Source organism: Gopherus flavomarginatus, chromosome 19 (genome assembly GCF_025201925.1).
Source record: "Gopherus flavomarginatus isolate rGopFla2 chromosome 19, rGopFla2.mat.asm, whole genome shotgun sequence".
Lineage (NCBI taxonomy): Eukaryota > Metazoa > Chordata > Testudines > Testudinidae > Gopherus > Gopherus flavomarginatus.
The window spans coordinates 22,781,399-22,804,889 of record NC_066635.1 but is presented as its reverse complement, the minus strand read 5'-3'; the positions used below and the strand labels follow the sequence as shown (position 1 = coordinate 22,804,889).

General features: G+C 50.0%; 2 protein-coding genes across 7 annotated transcripts in view; both read left to right on the top strand.

Annotated features, from left to right (window-relative positions):
- Nucleotides 1-14,153, top strand: part of CPD (carboxypeptidase D) — a 30,698-nt gene extending 16,545 nt beyond the window's left edge. The window contains exons 7-21 of the mRNA XM_050928988.1: nucleotides 758-925; nucleotides 2,161-2,270; nucleotides 2,858-2,960; nucleotides 3,563-3,705; nucleotides 4,361-4,530; nucleotides 5,227-5,538; nucleotides 7,602-7,797; nucleotides 8,306-8,441; nucleotides 9,264-9,413; nucleotides 10,887-10,982; nucleotides 11,078-11,139; nucleotides 11,749-11,880; nucleotides 12,206-12,391; nucleotides 12,738-12,837; nucleotides 13,536-14,153. Coding sequence (XP_050784945.1) covers nucleotides 758-925; nucleotides 2,161-2,270; nucleotides 2,858-2,960; nucleotides 3,563-3,705; nucleotides 4,361-4,530; nucleotides 5,227-5,538; nucleotides 7,602-7,797; nucleotides 8,306-8,441; nucleotides 9,264-9,413; nucleotides 10,887-10,982; nucleotides 11,078-11,139; nucleotides 11,749-11,880; nucleotides 12,206-12,391; nucleotides 12,738-12,837; nucleotides 13,536-13,762 — 2,291 coding nt within the window. The 3' untranslated portion in view covers nucleotides 13,763-14,153. The remainder of the gene's footprint in view (nucleotides 1-757; nucleotides 926-2,160; nucleotides 2,271-2,857; nucleotides 2,961-3,562; nucleotides 3,706-4,360; nucleotides 4,531-5,226; nucleotides 5,539-7,601; nucleotides 7,798-8,305; nucleotides 8,442-9,263; nucleotides 9,414-10,886; nucleotides 10,983-11,077; nucleotides 11,140-11,748; nucleotides 11,881-12,205; nucleotides 12,392-12,737; nucleotides 12,838-13,535) is intronic.
- Nucleotides 14,154-19,726: 5,573 nt separating this feature from the next.
- Nucleotides 19,727-23,491, top strand: part of GOSR1 (golgi SNAP receptor complex member 1) — a 108,509-nt gene continuing 104,744 nt past the window's right edge. For all 6 annotated transcript variants that reach the window (XR_007770349.1, XM_050929019.1, XM_050929020.1 and 3 more), the window contains exon 1: nucleotides 19,727-19,817. Coding sequence is in view for 5 of the 6 variants with exons in the window: in XM_050929019.1 (XP_050784976.1) it covers nucleotides 19,784-19,817 (34 nt within the window). In the remaining variant the exon portion in view is untranslated. The remainder of the gene's footprint in view (nucleotides 19,818-23,491) is intronic.

The following is a 23,491-nucleotide window of genomic DNA, read 5'->3' as shown; positions in this document are numbered from 1 at the left end:
AATAGTAGTAGCTCTTTACTTGATTAAACTCCGCTGAGGTGTAATGAATCTAGTTTGGAGATGTAAGCACTGGGTTTTTTCTCTGATGATGATATCAGTCCATCTAGATTGTTCCCCAGTTTAAACTGCACTTGTCATCCCTCTCCGTGCACTGACTAAAAATCAGAAACCCAGTGAGAGCAGAGGACAAAGGCTCACAGTGGTGACCACTCCACCCGGCAGCCCCGTCGCAGAGATATGCATGCAGGAAGTGGGCTCCCTACTTAGAGGAATAGATTGTGAGGGGGCAGGATGCTGCAGGAAGCCAGCCCATTAGTATGTCTCCTAAACTCCCTGGGACTGGTACAGTGGGCTGGTGGAGAATTGAGTGTTCTGGGTAAGGAACAGATGCATTTTAGATATATTTTAAGGTGGGGGTGTGTGGATAGCTCAGTGGTTGGAGCATTGGCCTGCTAAACCCAGGGAGGTGAGTTCAATCCTTGAGGGGGCTGTTTAGGGATCTGGGGAAGGGAGGCAGGGAAAACAAACAGTCAGGGACAGTGCTTCTTCCCGCTAGTGAAGGCAGGGAACCAGACTCAATGACGTTCAAGGTCCCTTCCAGTTCTGAGATGGGTATCTCTCTCTCTGTGTATATATATTTGTATTGCTGTCTGTGGAAAGCAACCCCTTTTTCCCTTGCTTTGAGGCAAACTGGTAATGAGTTTGTGCTGCTGTGAATGGGGGGATGCAGGCTGAATGTATTGTGTTTGTTGCGCAGGAGACAGAAGCAGCACAGTTGGCAGAAACAATAGTAACAACTATGACCTGAACCGAAACTTCCCAGACCAGTTCCTCCCAACGACCGACCCGCTGCAGCCAGAGACTCTCGCTGTCATGAACTGGCTCAGGGCCTTTCCGTTCGTACTCTCGGCAAACTTGCATGGAGGTATGTAGGCAAAAGCAACCTGCTGTAAAACTTCCCTTCTGGGAGAAGGGGGTCACTGTGCCCCATTGTGGAGGCTGAGGGGTGCTTCTGCTCTGTGTCTAGGAGCAGCAGCAGAAGTTTCTCTGTCTGGCCTAGCCTAAGGAATTGGCTTCCTTTGGCCATTTGCCAGGTTCTTGCCTAACTAGAGCAATAGTTTATTAAGGAGGGGCCACTGGCAGAAGGTTACAGCCACTCACCCCTGGGGGGGGCAGTTTATCTGATCATCTTGAGGGGAAGCTGTTACATCCTTCCAGAATCTGAAAGACGAAATATCCAGACCTCCTAGAGCCGAGTGCGGTAAGAGCACCGATAAATGACCATGTTAAAGTCTCCATGGAATTAACTTCTGGGTGTTTCAGGGTTCTTCATCCTAAGTGCGTCTGCAGTGCCAGGCCCTCACGTGGGTGGATATCTGGTTATGTATAAAGTGAAGGGACCTAGCTGGAGCTACTTGGGATCATCGCTGAGCTCCTAGGTTCCCAATGACTGAATCCATTGCCTCTTGGCGTGATCAAGTTAATAGTCACTGCTTGCTAGTGTTCCTCAGGCTGCCTGTCTGCTGGGGCTGTAGCTGCTGGCAGATGGTGGTTGCTCACGTACTAATACGCTGAATTCTTCAGTGCATTGATAAGTTGTTCCAGACCTGGCTACAGTGCTGGGGCTTTTGTCCACCAGCGCTGACATCCAGTGTCTCATAGTGCTGTTAATGTAACTTTGTAAGAATCTCTTTAGTTTATTCAAGACTTGACTTATGCCCAAATGTTTGTAACAAGAAGCCTTCCTAAGAGGTGAAGGGATGCAGTATTCAGAACTGTGGCAGGCCAAGGCTACCGCTGACCCAAATTCCACTCCTTCTGTAAGCCTCCTTAACTCCTGCTTTCCCATCTCATTCAGAAATTGCCCCCTTGATCTGTGCCCGGCTTTCTTATGTGCAAGGGCAGAATGCTTAGTTGCAGCACTCCAGTTTCAGAATTGCTCTGACTTCCTTGGGTTCAGAACATACCACTAGGATGGATTGGTAACTGTTACTACATGTTCATTGTCTCCTTTATCTGCCTGGCTTAGTACTGTGGCTAATTCCATGCCTTGGCAAATACAGACTTGTTCTCGGGTGTTTTTTTGAAAAGCTTCCTCTATGCTAGAGTTTAAAGATCCATTATAAAAGCTCACTAAGTAGAATTTTGTTTCCCCTGCAGGTTCTTTAGTGGTTAATTACCCCTTTGATGATGATGAGAAAGGAATAGCCATCTACAGTAAATCACCGGATGATGGTGTGTTTCAGCAGCTTGCACTTTCTTATTCCAAGGTAAAGCTATAGTCAATACAAAGCAATTGCACACTATACTTTGGTAACTTGTAGTGACTGATGGGTTTGCAAAAACTACTGGTACTGTTGGGGAAAAAAACTTGTGTATAGGTAATGTTCATGGAGTTTACACTTAAAGGGCAAATATTGCCATTCCTCCCTGGGTTACAGCAGAACCAGTCTTGCAGGGGGCTGTCATTACAGGAGCTAATTTCCAGCATAATCAGCCTAACAGGTGCTGTAGGAATAGCACGCTGTCCACATATTTGGAAGCCATTAAAAATTGATTATGCAAGACACGGTGCTGAGGGACTGTAGTCCGTACGGCAAATGAGCCACAGTGGGAGTCATGGGCATGACCAGACATGGATGGGTGTTCCTGGCTCTAGATAATCAGTGCTGGATTAGCAGCAGCTCAGAGAACTGAGCTGTATGCGGCTATGTGTATTCATAAATATCCATTTGTATTTAATGTGTGTGCTGCCGAGTCCAAGGTGCATATTAAAATGTAATGGACTTAACGTGGAAAGTGTCACCAAGGTATGTGCAAAGTCCAGGGTTCATGTGTGATCACTTCTATTTTTCAGGAAAATACTCAGATGTACCAGGGCAGCCCTTGTAAGGACATGTACCCCAATGAGTATTTCCCCCATGGCATCACTAATGGGGCTCACTGGTATAATGTTCAAGGTAAAACACCATGTGGGGAAGAAACTGTTCATGGCCTTGAGTGCAGTGGATCTTGAGTCTCAGACAGTGTTTTCAATATGAATGTATCTGTGGACAAGAGAGATTGTCTTTAGAATTTCCTATTAATCACCTAGCTCTCTGCTCTGGTGGATCTAGCCCAGAGGGACCTGGGCCCCTTTTATAACCTCTAAGTTGTAGCTGGACAAAGTTATTCTGTACTGAGTGAATCTGTGCTGTGCCTGCCTGTGGTCAGATGGGCTGTGCTCTCCTGGGTTTGCTTTTGGCTATTGGGAAGGAGGGTTTATAAAAACTTAAACGTAACTTGCTACAGTCTACATTTTTGAGGTCCAAGTGTGAAAAATGTTTAGTTTAGGAATAAATCTGTCCTTCCTGCATCTTGACAGTTCTCTGAAGCCTGGGGGAGGTCTCGCCCTGTATAAACCTCTTCAGTTTTCTGTTACAAGGCAGCATTTTGCTGTTAGAATTTCACCCTGCCTCTCTCTAACTTCTCAAAGCTCTACAATTTAACAGCCAGGGTATTTTATGATTGTTGTAAGAAGATTTTGAGGTCCTTAATTATAGTTCTGATGTTTCTGCCTTAGGTGGGATGCAAGATTGGAACTACTTAAATACAAACTGTTTTGAAGTGACCATTGAGTTAGGCTGTGTGAAATACCCAAATGCTGAAGACTTGCCAAAATACTGGGAGGAGAACCACCGATCTCTGCTCCAGTTCATAAAACAGGTGAGATGCTACAGTAACCAGCCAGCAGGGACAGAAATGCTGCATAATGCTTTACCGTGCCTCTAAAGTGTCCCATGTAAGTCTGCTCACATTAGGGCATCCTGAGTGTATCTAACTCTGGGCTTGGCCAGAATGGGAATTTTTGCCATGTCAGGGAAACCATCCTGATTATCAGAAAAAAACACAAGATGAGTTGTGAAAGTAGCAAAAATCCTTTATAAAAGCTTAAGCCTGTGATGCATGCTCAGAAGCAGGCTTTAAAACTTTATCTGGGGTCTCTTGGCCTTTCAGAAGTCTGGAGGAGACCCTATGCCGCTATTTCTCTGGGATTTGGAATGAGAGTGCTGTGGAGGCATTTTTCAGGCATGTTGCAGTGTCAGATGTAGCAAAGTACTGTACCAGTGTATCTTGAGTGAAACAGTTACTGGTGCCCCTCAGATGAAACTGACTCAAAACAGGGTATTTACAGGGTACGTTTGGAACCTGGGCCAGGATTTCCTTCACGTTCCCCGGGACTGGAACTGAAAGGGAACGTACAACGATTTGCTGCTTGTTGCCGTGACTCATGGGGTGTTTGGACATCGCAATGCTGAGTGGTGTACGTGCCCCAGAGACTTGTCACTGAACCGTGGTGGTTTTCTGACCCTCTGTCCAGGTTCACCAGGGTGTCAAGGGATTTGTGCTGGACGCCACATCCAGAAGGGGCATCTCAAATGCTACTATTAGTGTTGCTGACATCGACCACCCTGTCACCTCTTACAAGGCTGGAGACTACTGGCGCCTGTTGGTTCCGGGGTCGTACAAAATCACAGCCTCTGCCCGAGGGTGAGTGACTGGCATCTTGGACAAATGACTGATCTCAGACAGACCTTCCGCTAATTCAGCTGTGTTCCTAGCTCCTCTCCTCCTCAGCCAGAAGTGAGCGCTGGGATTTGTGCTTATCCTGAGCAAAGCATTTAACACCCTCTAGGGACCAGCCGACCGAACACTCCAGTAGAGAGAATTCAGTCCACAGAACTGCCAACCATGGGAATACTTGGCTCCTGTTGTGAGAACGATCACAGATGGTTCTGTGTGGTGGAAGGTGGTTAATAAGGGGATATTTATTTAGGAGAAACTTGACCATAAAGAGAGCTGCTTGAGAATAGCTTAATTGCTCTGAATCTGCGAAAGCCTGGTCACCATTCCAGCCAAAGCTTCCTCAGATAGTCCCACCTGATAACCCTGTACCATAAGAGCTGGACTGTTGAATTCCCCAGCCCCATCTGCTGGTAGGAACTGCAGTTATCTGTGGTGGTCACTGTTTCTCACTCAGATTCTGGGTCCTCTGCCTAGCATGGTATTCAAAATGTCTTGTCTCAGAGTTGCCTTGCTATTTTGTTTTCCTTTGCTATGCACCTTGCGTTAGATTGTGGTGGAGGAAAGGTTAGTCTACCATGATGTCCAGTTGGCAAAGATATTGCAACAAATGGAGTATTTGAACCTGCTTTCAATTTCCCTATACGTCTTCTCCTCTGTCAGGTACAACCCGCTCACCAGGACTGTGACTGTCGGGGACAGAGGCGCGGTGCAAGTCAACTTCACTCTTTCACGAACAGATTCCAAAGTTGAGGAGGGAAAGATCCCGGTCCTCACCAATGAAGACACTAGTGATCCCTCTACCAAGGAGTTTGAGACCCTGATCAAAGACCTCTCTGCTGAGAACGGGTTGGAACTCCTCGTGCTAACCCCTTCCATGGACGTTTCTCCCTACCGCTACCGTCCATACAAAGACCTGTCTGACTTTCTTAGAGCCCTCCACTTGAACTACCCTCAGATCACAAATCTCACTAAGTAAGTGATGCTGATTCCAGCTCCTGGCCTCCCAGAGAAACAGCCTGTGGCTGTACAGTAGCATGTAGCATGTGATGTTCCTGCCATGAGTACGCTCGCCACATTACACACACTGGAAGCTAGAGTCCCTGTCCGAAGATGGGTGATATCAGCGACAGACAATACCTGTAGCCGGTATCTGTACTGGATGGAACTCTAATCTCAAAGCCATAGAGGTTTTGGGTTGTCACTGAAACCCCCAGGAAAAGGTTTGGTTACAATATGAATAGAGGGCAGCAGGCACAGAGGCGGCAAAGATGGGGAATCCAAAAGGCCCTTTGGGGGAGGGAGGGCTGTAGGCAGAAACGAGCAGAGAGTGAGTGTGTGTGTGGGTGTCGGTGGGTGGGTGTCAGTGTGTCTGTCTGGATCTTGCTGGGAGGCCAGGAAGCAGATGAGTAGGTATCGCAGATAAGTCTGAGTCACTGATCAGCATTTAAATGAGCTTTTGGTCAGTCACATGATAGGAACGTCAAGGTCCTGGAGAAGAGCTGTGTGTCTCTGGTAAAGGAGATCCTGCCTTTGCGCTCTCGAATGCCAGATCTGTGTGCGCGTCTCTCCATACGCTCCAGTTAGTGCCTTTACTTCTGCATTCCCTCCTCTCTAGCACGCTCTGATGTTCTTACCCACACTGGTATAGTGTCACTAATGAATGCAATCAGTGGGAGGGGTGTCCTGAATAGCACTGTCCTGCTCTGTCCCTCTGGTGTCCCATGCAGTATGATCTCAGACATTCCTTTGTTCTTTCCTTTCTTTATGACCTTGTACCCTCTTCCAGACCACTTCTGGGTTACGGTCTTTAACCAGCCCACCCGCATATGGTCCCCTGTCAGCTGTGGTCTTTTGCTCTGGCTTTTCACTTACAACTGGTGTTGGCAGGATGGCAGCTGGGGCCAATACCAGGTGTGGGGCGATCTGCTGATTTATATGCCTTCCACGTACTGTTTGCCTGATCATGCCGTGCCTGGCGATGCTAGTGTGCTGCCCACACGTCTTCCAGAGCTGCCGTTCTCATCTGAAGACTGTTGAGCTTCCAGTTACGTCAGTCCCTGGCTGTCGTCATTGTCCTGCTTTCACTTCTTTCATGAATGGCAGCGACCCAGGGCATGTGCAGTCAGCTGTAGTGTCTTCAGGATGTGGGATTTGGTTTGTGGTGTCCTCTGTTTGCTGCTCAGTGGGAAATCTCTATTAATGTAGATGGAATATAGGGGCTCAAGGAGTCGAAGGTGTTAACGTGACCGTGCTTGGCACCTCCCAAACATGCTGTAAATCCTTTAAAACTTTTCAAAAGATAAAGGAAAAACAGTTTAAAGCATTTGGGGAAGGCTTTCATTTTAACAACATCTCTTGTTCTTTCCTCTGACTTGTAGAGAATCTTGTCTGGCCATCTCCTAGAGGGCATTAAAGATAAGAAAGAGAAGAAGCTAACTGAAATAAGCTGGAGCTGTTAAAAGTCCAGTCCCATTTCCTAAAGACCAGACAAGATGAGCGCACATAAGAGGGAAGAGAAAAGACAGCAGAGCTAGAAAATGCAGCTTCTGCCATAATGTAACATAAGTGCTGGAAAATCAGTGGCATCTCACATGGTCTTATAAATCCCCTGAGACCTGGCAACATTTTATCAGCACTGGGCCATTTAGGGCTTTAGATTTAGCTGTGTTTCTGGTCACAGGCTTACAGCAATGTTGCAGTTTTGTCCAGATAAGCCAGACTTCTTGTATAGAAAAGAGAAGAAATAAGATGGGGTAGGAAATGGACACACATGAGGGAGGAGGGGAAGACAATGTCACATCCCAAGTGGCATATGGGATCTAGCTGGAGCCTGCAGAGGTGGTGGTGTCATCTGGGTCCCCGCCTGTCTGGTGAAGATCTCCCTCAGGGTCAGGTCAAAGAAGGCACTGTTGTCACGCTGCATCCCAGGGCAGCAGCTTTGCCCGCTTCCAGCCCCTCACTGACCTGTGCAAAGGCCAGGCCAGAGGTGGTTCACCGGCCATAAATAATCAGTGCTTCTGTTGATCTGTTGGCAGCTTGGGTCATAGCGTTGAGTACCGTCAAATGTGGTCCCTCGAAATATCCAACAAACCCAACCAGTCTGAACCCGAGGAGCCCAAGATCCGCTTTGTTGCTGGTATCCATGGAAATGCTCCTGTTGGCACAGAACTGCTCCTGGCGTTGGCAGAGTTCCTTTGTGTGAACTACAAAAAGAATGCAGCCATCACCAAGGTAAGAAGGCAGCATCTGGAACTCCCTGCCCACCTGCCTGAACAAAGAGTGGTTATTACCAAAAACCATCTTCCTCTTCATGCAGGGGTGTGGGTTATATGAAATCCAGAAGACTTGGCTGGGGGGTCTCAGGACAATGTAAACTCTGTTCCGGCCCAACCATGTGTGGTGGGGGGAAGGCTCCAGCAAAGACCGTGGGAGTTGATGGTGGGTGGAGTGTTCAGGTGTCCCTCCTTGACTGTTGTGAGGCAGCTGGCAGCACGGGTTGCAGCAGCTGGCCAGGGTCTGCAGACCCCTATCCCTGCCATCCTGGGCACAATGGTGAAAACTCAAGGCAACCCTTCTGCAGTGTAGGCAGCGCTTCTTGGAGCCTGAGCAAGTGAAGGTGCCGGGAATTATTGGCTTTAAAGTACTGGGTTTGTCTCTGCGGGGTGGAGGTGGGGGTGGTGTCTGCTGAGTGTGCTTCATGGCTAACTGCTGAACTTCATCTCTCTGTGTTGATTGACAGCTGATTGACAGGACAAGAATTGTGATTGTGCCGTCCCTAAATCCAGACGGGCGTGAGACCGCTCAGGAGAGAGACTGCATATCCAAGACTGGCCAAACCAATGCTCATGGCAAAGATCTGGACACAGACTTCACAAGTAAAACTAGTTCCATGTTTAGTCTCTTAGCAAAACCAGTGCAGTGGTGAACTGATCTCCCTGATAACCACTCTAGAATTGATGTCAGTCATGTCAGCACTGCTGACCGCTTCAGTTATGTCTCAGTTATTCTAACTGGCTGGATATCGTGATGTTCTTAGAATTGAGACAGGTTACAGAGTGTAACTTTAAATACTGGTTTTGCAAGGGAAGGAAAATCCTAGTTTATTCATGATACTCTCTAGCAGAATCTAGAGATAAGATACACTTAATGACTTTGATATGGATTTCATGGTTCGGGGGGTGGGAAGTTCTTTTAAACCCAGAAGCTCTCCTCCTTTTTGCTGCCGACTTCCTCCTCCTCAATTATCTAAAGCAATTACATTTGAGCACCACAAGGCTGTCCTGTATGGAGTCCGTGTTCCTGACCAATGTTTTGGCTGGCTTTGTTGCCTGGGAATGCGTGAAGCATTGATTTTTGGGAACAATGGCATCAGTTATGTGACTGAAGTGGAGATAACCAGCAAGTGTTGCTCCCTAGATCATGGTGGGAAATAGTGACCTGCGAGGTCTATGGGAGGTGGTGGATGAATGCGGTCACTGGCTGCAGTTAATTGACTATCTTGAATGGTCACGTGTCTTGTTTTAAATGTGTTAGGTGCCACTTGTTATAGCAGCAGCACCACAGAAATACCTTTTTATTATCACCTGCAGCTGGTGTCAGTACAAACACTAGCAAAGCGTGTGTTTCTGGAGGCCTTTACCATCACAGAAGGAGACTCTTCTGCTGAGCGCTCATGACTTTCTTTGTTCTGTTTTTAGGCAATTTCTCCTCCTACTCTGGGATAGGAGAGCCGGAGACCAAAGCAATCATTGAGAACTTGATCCTGAAGCGAGATTTCAGCCTCTCTGTTGCACTGGATGGTGGATCTCTGCTTGTAACTTACCCATATGATAAACCTGTGCAGACAGGTACAGCTAACTCCTCACAAGCCTCCTCACTCAGCACTCAGGATCAGTTATTGTTTCAATAGTCCCGTGTTCAGCTGCAGGCTTGTTCTGGGCCAGCATAGCTGGTTATCTGGGTTTGAGTGGGCTTGTCTTGGTGCTGAATTGAGTGAAATGAAAGTGCGGAGACTACCTGTGTCATGGTATAAACCCCCACTCTGAACCTTAGCGTCCAAACGATGGGGTACCAGCATGAATTCCTCTGAGCTCAATTACCAGCTTAGTACTTGTAGCGCTGCCACCAACCAGGAATTCCAGTGCCTGGTACACTCTGGTCCCCCCAAAACCTTGCCTGGGGACCCCCAAGACCCAGTCCTTCTGGATCTTAACACAAGGAAAGTAAACCTTTTCCCTCACTTTTGCCTCTCCCAGGCTTCCCCTCCCTGGGTTACCCTGGAAGATCACTGTGATTCAAACTCCTTGAATCTTAAATCAGAGAGGAAATTTCACCTTCCCCCCTCCCAGACTCTCCCTGAGAGAGAAAATAATCCTAACACAGGGAGAAAATTAACCTTTCTCTCTCCCTTCCCTCCTTTCTCCCCACCAATTCCCTGGTGGATCCAGACCCAGTCCCCTGGGGTCTCACCAGAATAAAAAAACAATCAGGTTTTTAAACAAGAAAAGCTTTTAATTAAAGAAAGAAAAAACCAGTAAAAATTATCTTTGTAAATTTAAGATGGAATATGTTACAGGGTCTTTCAGCTATAGACACTGGGAATATTCTCCCGGCCTAAGTATACAAGTACAAATGAAAATCCTTTCAGCAAAATACACATTTGAACTCCTTCCAGCCAAATACTCATTTGCAAATAAAGAAAACAAACATAAGCCTAACTCGCCTTATCACCTAGTACTCACTAGTCTGGACATATAAGAGACTGTATCAGAGAGTTTGGAGAGAAACCTGGTTGCATGTCTGGTCGCTCTCAGAACCCAGAGAGAGCAACCACCAAACACTAACAGCACACACACAAACTTCCCTCCCTCAAGATTTGAAAGTATCCTGTCCCCTGATTGGTCCTCTGGTCAGGTGACAGCCAGGCTCACAGATCTTGTTAACCTTTACAGTCAAAAGAGATGAAGTACTCCTGTTCTATTAACCGTTAACTATCTGTTTATGACAACCTGGTTAATAATGCAAGCCTCGTGTAAGACAGCTGGGACATTGCTCCCAGTGTCAGGCAATGCAGTGTAAGGACGTCCACTGTCCATTGCAGGAAGGGCTGAGAGTATTTGATCTGGGAGCCATTAAAAACAAGCCAGTACACTGGGATTCATTGGCGGTATCCGTTTGACCAAACTTCAAAATGTTCAGGAAATGCAGTTTAGAAACTGTTGAGCCGTGTTCGAGGCAGTATGAGCACTGTGCTATGTCATTAATTTAGTCTGCCTTGGTTAAAGGCAGCTCCTACTAATGTTCTAACCTTCTCTTTATAGTGGAAAATAAAGAGACTCTGAGACATTTGGCAACTCTGTATGCAAACAACCATCCGTCAATGCATCTAGGTCAGCCAGGGTGTAAAAATGAGTCAGGTACGTGCATGTGATGCCCTGGACTGTGGCTGTTTTTGTGCTGTCCACTCTTTGCAGAGGATTTTCTGACTTTTTTTTGTCTGTCTCTACAGATGATAACATTCCAGGAGGGGTCATCCGGGGGGCAGAATGGCACAGTCACCTGGGCAGTATGAAGGTATTTCATAGAGAAATTCAACTCCGCCTCAGTGCATAACCAGGCTCAAACTATGAGTAGAAACTTGGTTACAATCACCTCAGGAATGGAGACTGTAACTGAACAAAATGTTGTGGTTCTTCCAAAAATTTACAACTGAACGTTGACTTAATGCAGCTTTGAAACTTCACCATGCAGAAGAAAAATGCTGCTTTCCCTTTTTTTAGTAGTTTCGTTTAACGCAGCATTGACCTATTAAACCCAGGGTTGTGAGTTCAATCCTTGAGGGGGCCATTTAGGGAACTAGGGTAAAATTTTGTCTGGGGATTGGTCCTGCTTTGAGCAGGGGGTTGGACTAGATGACCTTCTGAGGTCCCTTCCAACTTTAATCTTCTATGAGCACTGTAGTGTTTGCTGCTGCTGCTCCCCCCCGCCCTCGTCTGTGCTGTTGCTTGATTCTGGTTCCAAATGAGATGTGGGGGACTGGTCAGCTCGTAACTCTGAGGTTCTACTGTAGTGTTAAAGGAACAGATTTTCTGGGCAGAGCTATGCCGAAGTCACCCGTTACCTCATTCCAAAGCTTTCTGTTTAAACGCTATCCATGTCACAACCTCTTCCCCTGTTTTTCAGGATTTCAGTGTCACTTTTGGCCATTGCCCTGAGATCACAGTGTATACCAGCTGCTGCTACTTCCCAGGTGCTGCACAGCTCCCTAATCTGTGGACAGAGAATAAGAAGTCTCTCCTTAGCATGCTTGTGGAGGTGAGAGATTAATGGGTCTTCAAGAAGAAGCTCCTGGGGGCTTGTGGGGGAGCACACTGGTACGTGAGGCCTGGTCCTTGCTGCTGAAGTCCTATGGTGGTAGGTCCAGAGGAGTGAGATGTGGTGTATCAGCCAGGGAATCGGCTAATCTCTCAGTGACACCTTGCCTCAAGGTGGGATGAACAGACCTTCGTTGTATTGTGCATTTTAATTACTAAGCAGAGGGCAGCATTCTATTTCACATTTCAGTAAATCCTAATACGCTCACGTATCTCCCTCTACCCTTGTATCTGAGCCCTGAGCCTCTGGACACTCTTGATTTCAGGTTCATAAGGGAGTCCATGGATTTGTCCAAGACAAGAGTGGCAAGCCAGTGTCTAAGGCAGTCATTGTACTCAATGAAGGTGTGAGAGTGTACACAAAGGAAGGTGGCTATTTCCATGTGCTGTTGGCTCCGGGGTTACATAACATCAGTGCCACGGCTGAAGGATATCAGCAGAAGCATGTCTTGGTGAGTGCGCAGCCGGCTCACAGGGTCTCTTTCCCTGTGGCCTCCTTAGACTTAGACTTCTTGTGTAAGGGTCCTGCTTCATTTTTACTCCTGTCTGTTTTTTCAGCTATTTAGTCTTCAGTAGCGGCTCAACAGCCTTGCTTTTCAGCCCAGTGTAGCTGTATTTAACTTGTGCAGTGGATGGAAGAGAACTTCCCACCGTGAGCCCTTGTGGGGGAGGGGATAGTTCTGAGGCGTGACTTTCCCCTGCCTCTCACTTGCTGTTGGCAAGTCCACATGCTTCTCTCCTGCCTAGATGCTAACACAGAATATTGAACATTTTTGGCACGTGCACTTGTTTCTCCAGGTGCAGGTACGCCATGATGCCGCCAGCTCCGTGGTGATCGTGTTTGACATGGATAACAGGATATTTGGCCTTTCAAGGGAGCTCGTGGTGACTGTAGCAGGTAACATGAGACCCTCTTTTCAGGACATTCAGGACGTGAGATCCATCTCTGACTATCACTTTTTCTCTCTCCTCCCCTCCCCTAACACTAAGTTAGTCTGTGGTCCTGAGTCATTCCCCTGCCCTTTATTCTAGGTACACTGGTTATCCCACAGTTTGTGCCCTCCGATACTGTATCTGCAGCTAAGAGGGTGGATACTGGAGATCCCTGCAGCACTCGGTAGATTCACAAAGGGCCTCAGTAAAACAAGGGGGGATGGCGATAGCAATGGGAAAAGTCTACTTCTGACAAGTCCTCATTAGTTGGCTGTGGGAGTAAGAGACAATACTGTCTCTTACCCTGGACCACCTTGAGGGCGGCACAGCTGGCTGCTGCCAGATCACTACATGGGTTTGGAGGTCAAGGATAAGGTGGCTATCACCTGTGGAGGCCAAAGGTCATATTCTTGTTTAGCTCAAGGAAAGTTTGGGTTTTAACCCTGTGCCAGTCCCAGCTTTGCCCATCTGAAGCTACAGCACAGGAAGGGCCCTTTGCTGCAGGTTAGGGGCAAGGTGCATTGGCACAGTTGGATGAAGAAAGCAGCTCTAGCTCGTCGCTCTTGTGGGCACAGCTGGTGGTAAGTGACAGGGAATCTGCAAGCATCCACTAGGAGCGTGGGCACTCACTTGGCCCTGACTGAAGTGTGTTCTCATTGGCAGGTGCCACCATGTCAGCTTTGGTCCTCACAGCCTGCATCATTTGGTGCGTCTGCTCCATCAAGTCCAACAGGCACAAGGATGGTTTCCATCGCCTACGGCAGCACAATGACGACTACGAGGACGAGATCCGCATGATGTCCACCGGCTCTAAGAAATCCCTCCTGAGCCACGAATTCCAGGATGAGACAGACACTGAAGAAGAAACATTGTACTCTAGCAAACACTGAGACACCAAGTGGAAAGGAAAGCTCCCTATGGACAAGCCCTACAATGGGGGCTGCTCTTATGCTTCAGAGATCTGGAACGTTAGCTTGCAGAATATGTAAGCTCCAGGGACGTGGGTGGCAGTTCTCAACCTCCTGTGTGTTTTTTTGCTCCATTCCTACTTATGCACTTGTCAGCTGATGTCAGAGGCTGTGAACACTGTCATGTTTCTAGGTCAGGGGTTGGAGTTCCATATAATGGAAACACGTGGAAGGCAACTTATTAGTGTGTTCTGGCATCAAGACTTGCTAGCAGTTTTCTCGACGGTCCAGCCTGGCGCAGGGAAAGTGGAGTAATTACCAAATGCCTGGTGGGGTCCATTGTTCTAAGCTTTAAAGCCATTATTTATCTTTACTTTTTTTATTCTTTTCACTCTCTACATTTTGGGGAAGCCTTGGTCAGTTATGGGCAAGACTTCAGCTATGCTGCCAGTGAGTGGCTTTAGAAATGGACAATGAGCTCGGCTTTTGGTTGCTCCATCCCACTCCAAGGGTGCAGAGGGCCTATGGCCTGCTCTGCTCTACTGCAGGCTTCTGATGCTTCTGAAGTGTTTGCAGGGGAATAAGTTTTACAGTCAGGCTCCCCATGAAATTGCCTCTGTATTGAAAACTGACAGGTGGAATAATCTAGTCCAGGTGTGAGAAGCTCTCCACACAAAGGGGGAGAGAGCTACTGTTAACTCATAGGAGTTGGGTGTCTGGTAGCTGTGCAACTCGGCCATTCTCTAGTTAAAAGAAAATCCTCAGGTTTATTTGAACAGTCTTGTACAGAACCCCTCTTGCTTCTGGTTGGCCATGTAGCCAGCCCAACGACACTTAACGTTGCCTGTCTGAGAATGGAGACTAGCTAGTAACCCATGAGTGAGGAGTAACAGCAGCATGACAGGATAGCATGCTAAAAGAGCCACTTGAGAGTTTCCAAGCAGATGGTGGTAATCACTCACTGTGGATGTTGTCTAAATGTTGCTAGTCACTAATGTGCCTGCTCAGCCTTGTTCCTGTCTGCCGGAGTTTGAAAAGCACTTCAACCTGGCCACAGCCCAGTACACGCAGCTAGTATTCTGCAGCAGCACTGAGCCTGCACAATCTGTGTGGCTCAGCTTCAGTCTCAAATACCTGCAAGACTTCAGTTCCTCCCCAGGTCCGTCTGATACAGAAAAATACCCATTACTGACCACTGCTACTGTTAAAAGCTGACCTCTGCTCCTGTATTGAACCCTGAGAGTGCCTGACATCCAGCCAGCAGCATGGGCACATCTCTGCTCAAGGACCACAAGCAGAGTGCCTCTAAATGTCCCTCCTGCTCTTTCACAGTTAGATGGCTGTCAGTGACCAGAGAGAGAGAGAGAGAGTGTGTGTGTGTGTGAGAGAGAGAGAGAGAGAGAGAGAGAAGAGGGATGTTTGGATAGCACTTGATGTGTGAACAGGATCTGAGTGACGCTCTCTATACCTGAGAGAACACTTGGATTCAAAACTTACCCATTGTTGGAGGTAAAAGGCTTCTCTAGAAAGGGAAGATTCTGTGCCAAGAGGAGCTAAATCAAACCACCTGACACCTGATTTCCAATGCCTTTGGTTGTTTTTCCAGTGTGCCTCCCTTTTCTGAGGAGGGAACTAGGGTTCAGCAGCATGAAGCAAATGCCGGTATTGCTCGCTTCAGGAGTATAGTACTTGCAGGAATTAGAGGATGCAGTAAACAGGCTGGGCTCTTGCCTGAAATGAATGATTCACTGGCGGCTCTACTCAGTGTACTGCAGCCTGGAGCGAAGAAGGAAATCCTCCTCTTGTCAGACACAAGGTCTGAGGTTCTCCAGCCTTTGCTGTATGCACCCAATAGGACCTTGCTGCCCTTGTGGAAATGTAGCTGCCAAGGGAACCAGACAGTTTAAATCTGTGTTGGAACCCACCAGTTGTTGCTGAAATACTAAATTCTGCAAAAAGTTAATGGTGTTTGTTCACCGCCTTTCCTAGTAGTCTTCCCTCCCCACCCCCTAGCTTCTCTGAGAACTTCAGATGCTAACAAGTGGTGTGTTGTGGACAGCAGTTCTCTTCCTGCATTATCGGGTGGGAGGTGTCCCGCTGAAGGGGGGAAGAGTGGGCATGCATGTTGGGACCTGTCAGCTGTCTTGTCTTTGTTATATGGAACAGAGTTGATAGTATTAGGTCTGCAGCTTGGTCCTCTGTCAAGAAGTGGAGCTGTACTGTCGGTATTCACACGCCTCTCCGGTTACCCAGAGATTGGAGCTTTATGGTATTTACATCCCCAACTTGTATTCAAACCATTCCATCAGCTACCATGTCGGGGCGAGTCTCTCGTACAACATCAGCGTGGCTGTTAGCCCCCCTCCCCAGGGTATCCATGTGAAACAGCAATTCTGACAGGATGGGTTTGACTTAGTAGATGAGCGAGTGTCTCCACTAACAAGATGTGAACACTGCCGTCTGGGGGTATGTGAACTGAACTCTGGGTAGAGAGAGCTCCGTGCAGCCCCTTTTCCCTTTTGTAAAACAAGGCTTCATATTGCAAAAGTCGGGGCAGTTCTGCAGAGTGTGAAGCTCTTTATGCTCCTCTCTCCCCGGGAGAGGAGCTTTGCCTAGAACATACCCCCTAGATACCAGAGTGACCTATTCCACACTGTATTGTCTGCCAAGCTACTGGCTCCACATAGCTGCCAAACTCATGAGAAGATCATTGTGGAAATGTTTTAACAGGGCATTTCTCAACCTCTTTAACAGAACAATTGGCAGATATGCTGTTAAGCATGTGATGGGAGCAGCCAGGCTAAGCAGGGAGCTTCTGCCCTTCCTTATACCCCTGTGTTAAGGAGCTGGTGTTGCATCTTCTCTCACTCTTGCAGGGACCACACAAGTAGCGTGTCACGTTACAACCCTGCTGAATAAATGACTTTGCTTTGATTCTTCGGTTTTCAGCCTATTATGCAGGATCCAGTGGCCTATCACTCAGTAAGCTTAAGCCTGCCTGATTTCCAGAGCTTTTGCTTTCAAGGTCAAAAGTAGATGAGTTGGGGGTTTTTATATTAAAGTTGACTTCTCAGCCTGATCTTAAGGCTCTCACTTTTCCTGCTTTGATACCTGGTTCGGTGTGGGAGTTGGGGCTTCCTCATTCATATGAAGATGTTCTCCCTCTAAATCAGACTTCTGCCCCCACAAGCAATAAATTAAGAGTCTACAGGCATTTCAGAGTATTGTGTTAGCCCTTTTTTCCTCACAGAATGTGTTCTGAACTAGCTAGGGTAGGTGAATGCCTGAGGTAAGTGGGTATTTGCACAGTAATTAGCACCTATGAGTGAGACTTCTAAGCTGCTTGGGATGTGTCGTTGCTTAGATCTCCCAGGGCAAAGGTGCAGCTCTTCTATGGCCATGACAACTGGGTTTTTAACTGCTTTTGCTGACCCTGCGCACCCTTGTTTGCAACACCCCATGCCATCCTTGACCCACCTTTGACAACCAGTATCAGCAACTCCCCTTGACCCCCTTTCTGGAGGTGCCAGCACCACCTGCATGCACTTGTCTCTGGAATGCATAGGTCCATGCACTGTGCCTTCAAAAGTAAACTTTTAAAAAGAGACTTCAAATGGTTGACTTTTAGCTTAAATAAAAGAAACCAATCTGTGTGCCATGTGAGACCGAACTTTCTGTACCAGGAGCGTGCTCTGTTTTTTACATGTATACTGAAATCTAATACTCTATTAAAATTATTTTGATGTCTCTTGTGCTAGTCTCAGCAGCTGAAATCTTAATAACTTTCATGAGAATGACGAAGTAGCTACCTTATTGTCTTAGCCTGCCTGGAGTGGGAGGCTCTTGGCTTGGGCGCCTTAGTTCCCATTTCCTCTTGACCCTCCTGTTATTTCTTAAACACTCTTTGGTGTTGGACAGGGCAACTGCTACCCCTTGAGTCTATAGGAGCCACAGCTTGTGCTTCATTGTGCACCTGACTCTGGGTACTGCCCCCCTAATGGCACCTGCTGCTTCACTGCTTTTGATTCCAAACACAATGCACTGAACTTGGGCTGGACTGGAGGGCGGCAGTCAGCCCCCCCTTCCCCCCCCAGTCTGGCAAAGGTGACTGGGAAATTAAAGCCAGTGTGAGGATAATGCTGTAAAACTGCTCTGAGGACAAGTGCTCTGGGCTCTAGGCTGCTGTCAGCACTGGCATGAGCTGTGGTTAATGTTTCACCAAAACTTTACACACTAAACTCCATGGGCCTGTTTATCTGCCACGGGACCAGGCATGGGTCTTGCTACAGTAAAACACGCAACCAGCCTGAAGAAGGTTATTACAGCTCCAAGAGGCTCTTACAAACTGCAGGCCAAGGTGAAGTGCGGAGCTGCTGTTTGTTACCGATGGATCAGGCCTGCTTGTGCTGTGGGCTATACTGTAAGAGTAGCCAGAGGCAAGTGTCAGGTGTGGGGTTCTGGGGGGTTAGGTGCTGTACAAACACCTAGGAAGTCTTCAAGCTGTTCACACCAGCCCTATCGTGAAGCTGTGGTTTCTCGTAATAGCCAACTCTCCATGCCTGTCCTGTAGTAATTGTTTCCATTAACTGTCACTCTGAGAGCATTGGTGCCTTTACCAACTGCAGCTGTTGTACGTTACATTGAACATACACCTGGACCCACCTCTCAAGCAGGGATACCCAACCCTCTGTTTTAAGGAATTTTTTTGAATAACACCTCTAGTGCCTTCTGTAAGTAAAGCTGAGCTGTATGTGCTCAGTTCTCAAGCAATAGTTATGCCAAGGATCGTGGTTGCCATTACACAATAGCTAATACTTGTAAGGTGCCCAGAACACACTAGAGTGGTGACCAAAAAAAAAAACACCTTCTGTCCTTTTTGTCACTTTTATTGTCTTGAACGAGGTAGCTATTGTGCGTGTTATGAACTGGCAAGGGCTGGTGGCTGGAGCTTTTCTGCTGACGTGCAGCAGGTACAAGAAGGGTTGTTTTTTTTTAATTCTTTTTTTGAGGCTGTCCCAGAGGCCCTAGGGTACTGTGGGGGAAAGTAGCCTGTAGGGGCAGATGCTCTTGTGAGTGTGGCCATTCCGCAGGACTAGACAATGCAAATTAACTGAACAGTGAAGAACTGCTTATGAATAATCAAAATGGAGCCTTGGAAAACTGTTCTGAAAATGTAGAAGCGTGAATATAAAACTGTCCTCCCCGGAGGCTGATGGGAGGGTGCCCTTCAGGGAAGAGGTAGGGGAAGGGTGAGTGGACTTGTCACACCCAAGCACTGTTACCAACTCTTGTGAGATTTGGTGGTGTTTGTAAAGCCTCTGCTCCTGCTGACGTGCTGCTGGGGGACTTGGCTGGTTTAAATGAAAGTAGCCCTCAGACTTGGGGACAAGCTTGGGCCTGTGAGCTGAGCGCAGCCATAGCAGCCAGCCAACATCTTACACTAATTTAAAAAGTGATTTTTTTTTAAAGCCAGCGGGGTGATTTTTGAACGCTGGGGGTTGGTGTGGGAGGGGGGCACTGCCTCGGCGTGGGCCTGGCCTGTTTGCTCCCAGGGGGCTGGGTGCCCTTTGCACCATGGCAGGCCCTGCCCTGTGCAGGCTGGCGCTGAGCCTGGGGGGATCCAATCTTGGGGGTGCTGAGCACCCCCTGGCTTGCAGCGGTTTCTGGTTCAATGGCTCTCAGCACCCCTGGGTGCTGAGCCTGGGGGGGCGGTCCCCGTCCCGCGGGGGCTCGGCCGGGCCGGAAAGCCCGTTACAGAGCCGGGGGCCGCACCGGGGGCTGCATCTCCAGGTCTCTCCAGCGCTCCGGGCTGCGCCGCCCGGCTCGGCTCCCTGCAGGCTGCGGCAGGGCAGAGCCCCGCTATGCCGGCGGGGGCCGCCAGGTGGCGATGCGCTGGGAGGCCTTCACTTCCCGTCGGTCTCCGCGCCCCGGGGGGACGCTCTGGCGCCTGGTCTCTATGGCTGGGGCTCGCGGGGCTGGAGCAGGCTGACGTTGGTGACAAACATGGCGGCGGGGAGCAGCAGCAACTACTGGGAAGGTGAGGGGGGGCAGGGCGCTGTGGGGCCCGGGGGGGGTCGGCTCTGAGGGGACTTGGCGGGAGCTTTGGCGGGGTCGGGGGGGCTGGGAGACATGGGCTGAGGGGCTGGCTCTGAGGGGGGTTGGGGGCTGGCTCTGAGGGGTTGGGTTTGGGGGGGGTTGGGGTCTGGGAGACGGGCTGAGGGGGTGGCTCTGGGGGGGTCAGAGGGGCTGGGAGACGGGCTGAGGGGGTGGCTCTGAGGGGAGTTGGGGGCTGGCTCTGAGGGGGTTCAGCAGGGGATCTGGGGGGGTTGGGGGCTGGGAGACGGGCTGAGGGGGTGGCTCTGAGGGGAGTTGGGGTTGGGGGGCTGGCTCTGAGGGGGTTCAGCAGGGGATCTGGGGGGGGTTGGGGGCTGGGAGATGGGCTGAGGGATTGGCTCTGAGGGGAGTTGGGGTTGGGGGGGTTTGGGGGGCTGGCTCTGAGGGGGTTCGGCAGGGGATCTGGGGGGGTTGGGGTCTGGGAGACGGGCTGAGGGATTGGCTCTGAGGGGAGTTGGGGTTGGGGGGGTTTGGGGGGCTGGCTCTGAGGGGGTTCGGCAGGGGATCTGGAGGGGGTCGAGGGAGCTGGGAGACATGGGCTGAGGGGCTGGCTCTGAGGGGGGTTGGGGGCTGGCTCTGAGGGGGTTCGGCAGGGGATCTGGGGAGGTTGGGGGGCTGGGAGATATGGGCTGAGGGGCTGGCTCTGAGGGGGGTTGGCTGGGGGGGGTTGGGGGCTGGCTCTGAGGGGGTTCGGCAGGGGATCTGGGAGGGTTGAGGGGGCTGGGAGACATGGGCTGAGGGGGTGGCTCTGGGGGGGTCAGAGGGGCTGGGAGACGGGCTGAGGGGGTGGCTCTGAGGGGAGTTGGGGTTGGGGGGCTGGCTCTGAGGGGGTTTCAGCAGGGGATCTGGGGGGGTTGGGGGCTGGGAGAACGGGCTGAGGGGTGGCTCTGAGGGGAGTTGGGGTTGGGGGGCTGGCTCTGAGGGGGTTCAGCAGGGGATCTGGGGGGGTTGGGGGCTGGGAGACGGGCTGAGGGGGTGGCTCTGAGGGGAGTTGGGGTTGGGGGGCTGGCTCTGAGGGGGTTCAGCAGGGGATCTGGGGGGGTTGGGGGCTGGGAGACGGGCTGAGGGGGTGGCTCTGAGGGGAGTTGGGGTTGGGGGGCTGGCTCTGAGGGGGTTCAGCAGGGGATCTGGGGGGGGTTGGGGTCTGGGAGACGGGCTGAGGGATTGGCTCTGAGGGGAGTTGGGGTTGGGGGGGTTTGGGGGGCTGGCTCTGAGGGGGTTCGGCAGGGGATCTGGAGGGGGTCGAGGGAGCTGGGAGACATGGGCTGAGGGGCTGGCTCTGAGGGGGGTTGGGGGCTGGCTCTGAGGGGGTTCGGCAGGGGATCTGGGGAGGTTGGGGGGCTGGGAGATATGGGCTGAGGGGCTGGCTCTGAGGGGGGTTGGCTGGGGGGGTTGGGGGCTGGCTCTGAGGGGGTTCAGCAGGGGATCTGGGAGGGTTGAGGGGGCTGGGAGACATGGGCTGAGGGGGTGGCTCTGGGGGGGTCAGAGGGGCTGGGAGACGGGCTGAGGGGGTGGCTCTGAGGGGAGTTGGGGTTGGGGGGCTGGCTCTGAGGGGGTTCAGCAGGGGATCGGGGGGGGTTGGGGGCTGGGAGACGGGCTGAGGGGGTGGCTCTGAGGGGAGTTGGGGTTGGGGGGCTGGCTCTGAGGGGGTTCAGCAGGAGATATGGGAGGGTTGACGGGGCTGGGAGACATGGGCTGAGGGGTTGGCTCTGAGGGGGGTTGGGGTTGGGGGGTTTGAGGGGCTGGCTCTGAGGAGGTTCGGCAGGGGATCTGGGGGTGGATCTGAGGGGCTTGATGGGTGGCCTGGGGAGGGGTGTCCATGGGGAGATCATGGTATCGCAAAGCTGAGGCCTAGTCTTTGCTCAGGGGCCTGGCTGGGTGAGGTGTCACCTGGGGTCCCATTACTGGCTTAGCCTTTGGATCTGTGTCCAGGGAGAAGAAATAAATAGTAGAAATTCAAAATGGAAGATAACCCAGCAGCCACTTGTGTTGTATTAAACAAGTTTCTTTCTATATTGTTGCTTTAATAGTGCCCTACTTTGATTTATTCTTGTAACCAGATCTCTGTAGTTGCTTTACAGAAGAGGTGAATCAAATTTTGGAGGTAGAAATGGAAAAGTGTTCATGAAAAGCTCTCTCTAAAATGGTCTATGGTGTGAAAAAGTTGACATCCTATCTGTGTGCTACCACTAATTGGCTAGGCTGAATATGGGACATATTGTCTTCCTTGCCTAAAGGTGGCATACTAGCTTGAAGCACCAGTCATCTAGTCTGACATCCTATGTTCCTGTAACTGTGAAGGCTTTTCCGGGGATGACCAGGAAAGAGTAGAGTTAATGAAGACTGTCATGGAGTCACCGGGCGATGCTCTGGAACTGCTCCCCACCAAGCCAGGCAGGACTTTGGGGAGCCTCCTCTCCCTTGGAGCAGACTTGTTCAGGGCAAGAAGCTCCCACGGCTTCACCTCCTGGGTCTCTCCTTGGAGCATTCAGCATCCTCTGCCCCTCCGTGCGCTTCCCACAGCGAGTCCACCCCAGCGGGGGTCCTGGGGAAGCCACCGGGTTCTGCACCCCCACTTTGCAGTCAGACATGACTCTCAGCCAGCCAGTAAAACAGAGGTTTATTCGATGACAGGAACAGGGTCTAAAACAGAGCTTGTAGATACAGCGAATCGGACCCCTCGGCTGGGTCCATTCTGGGGGGCAGTGAGCCAGACCCCCAGGTCTGCCCTCCACCCTTGACCCCAGCCAGCTCCAGACTAACAACCCCCCCCACTTCTTTCTGCTCAGCCCCTTTCCCAGGCCAGGAGGTCACCTGATCCTTTTGTTTTCAACACCTTCGGCTGGCACCTTTGCAGAGGAGGGGCCCAGGCCATCAGTCGCTAGGAGACAGAGTGCCAGGCATTTAGGTGCACTGGCCCTTTGCTCTGCCAGATACTTAAGAACTGCCATGGGGACACTGAGGCACCAACACAGTATTCAGAGAAAACATTAAGAACATTCCCAGTTCGTCACAAAGACCAAGAGAAGAAGCATGAGATTTGGGTTTTGAAAGTTTTTACTGATCAAAGTGTTGTTGTAAATAGTAGTAATGAGGTGTGTTTTGCGGGGGGGGGAAGGAATCTTCCTGTGAGGGGAAAAGACATGTAAAGACTTGGATGTTGCAAAAGCAGGTATAAAACTACAAAGCTGGTCTGATTTTGGCCCATTCAGCCTGATGGTGTCTCTGTAAAAGTGTGACTAGCATTTAAAGAGGACTCGAGTCCTATTGCACCCCAGAAGAGAACTGAGCTGAAATTTACTGAAGGGGAGCAGCTGATAATGTTTCGGTGGAGATTTTCAAAAGTGCCAGAGGATTTAGGAGCATACAAGGCAGTGGGAATTGTGTGCCTGAATTCCTTAGAGAAGTTTGTAACTGGAATTTTCCAATTTACTTGGCTGAAATATGGTAGTTTCTAACTTGCTGTTGCTGACTTGGTCTTGTGTGTAGGTGAGACCATACTGTGTAACATTCGTAGACACTAGTAATGGGGGAGATCATTTAGGCCATGAGTCAAATGCTGGGATGTTTCTTTATAATGATGTGCACTGATAACAG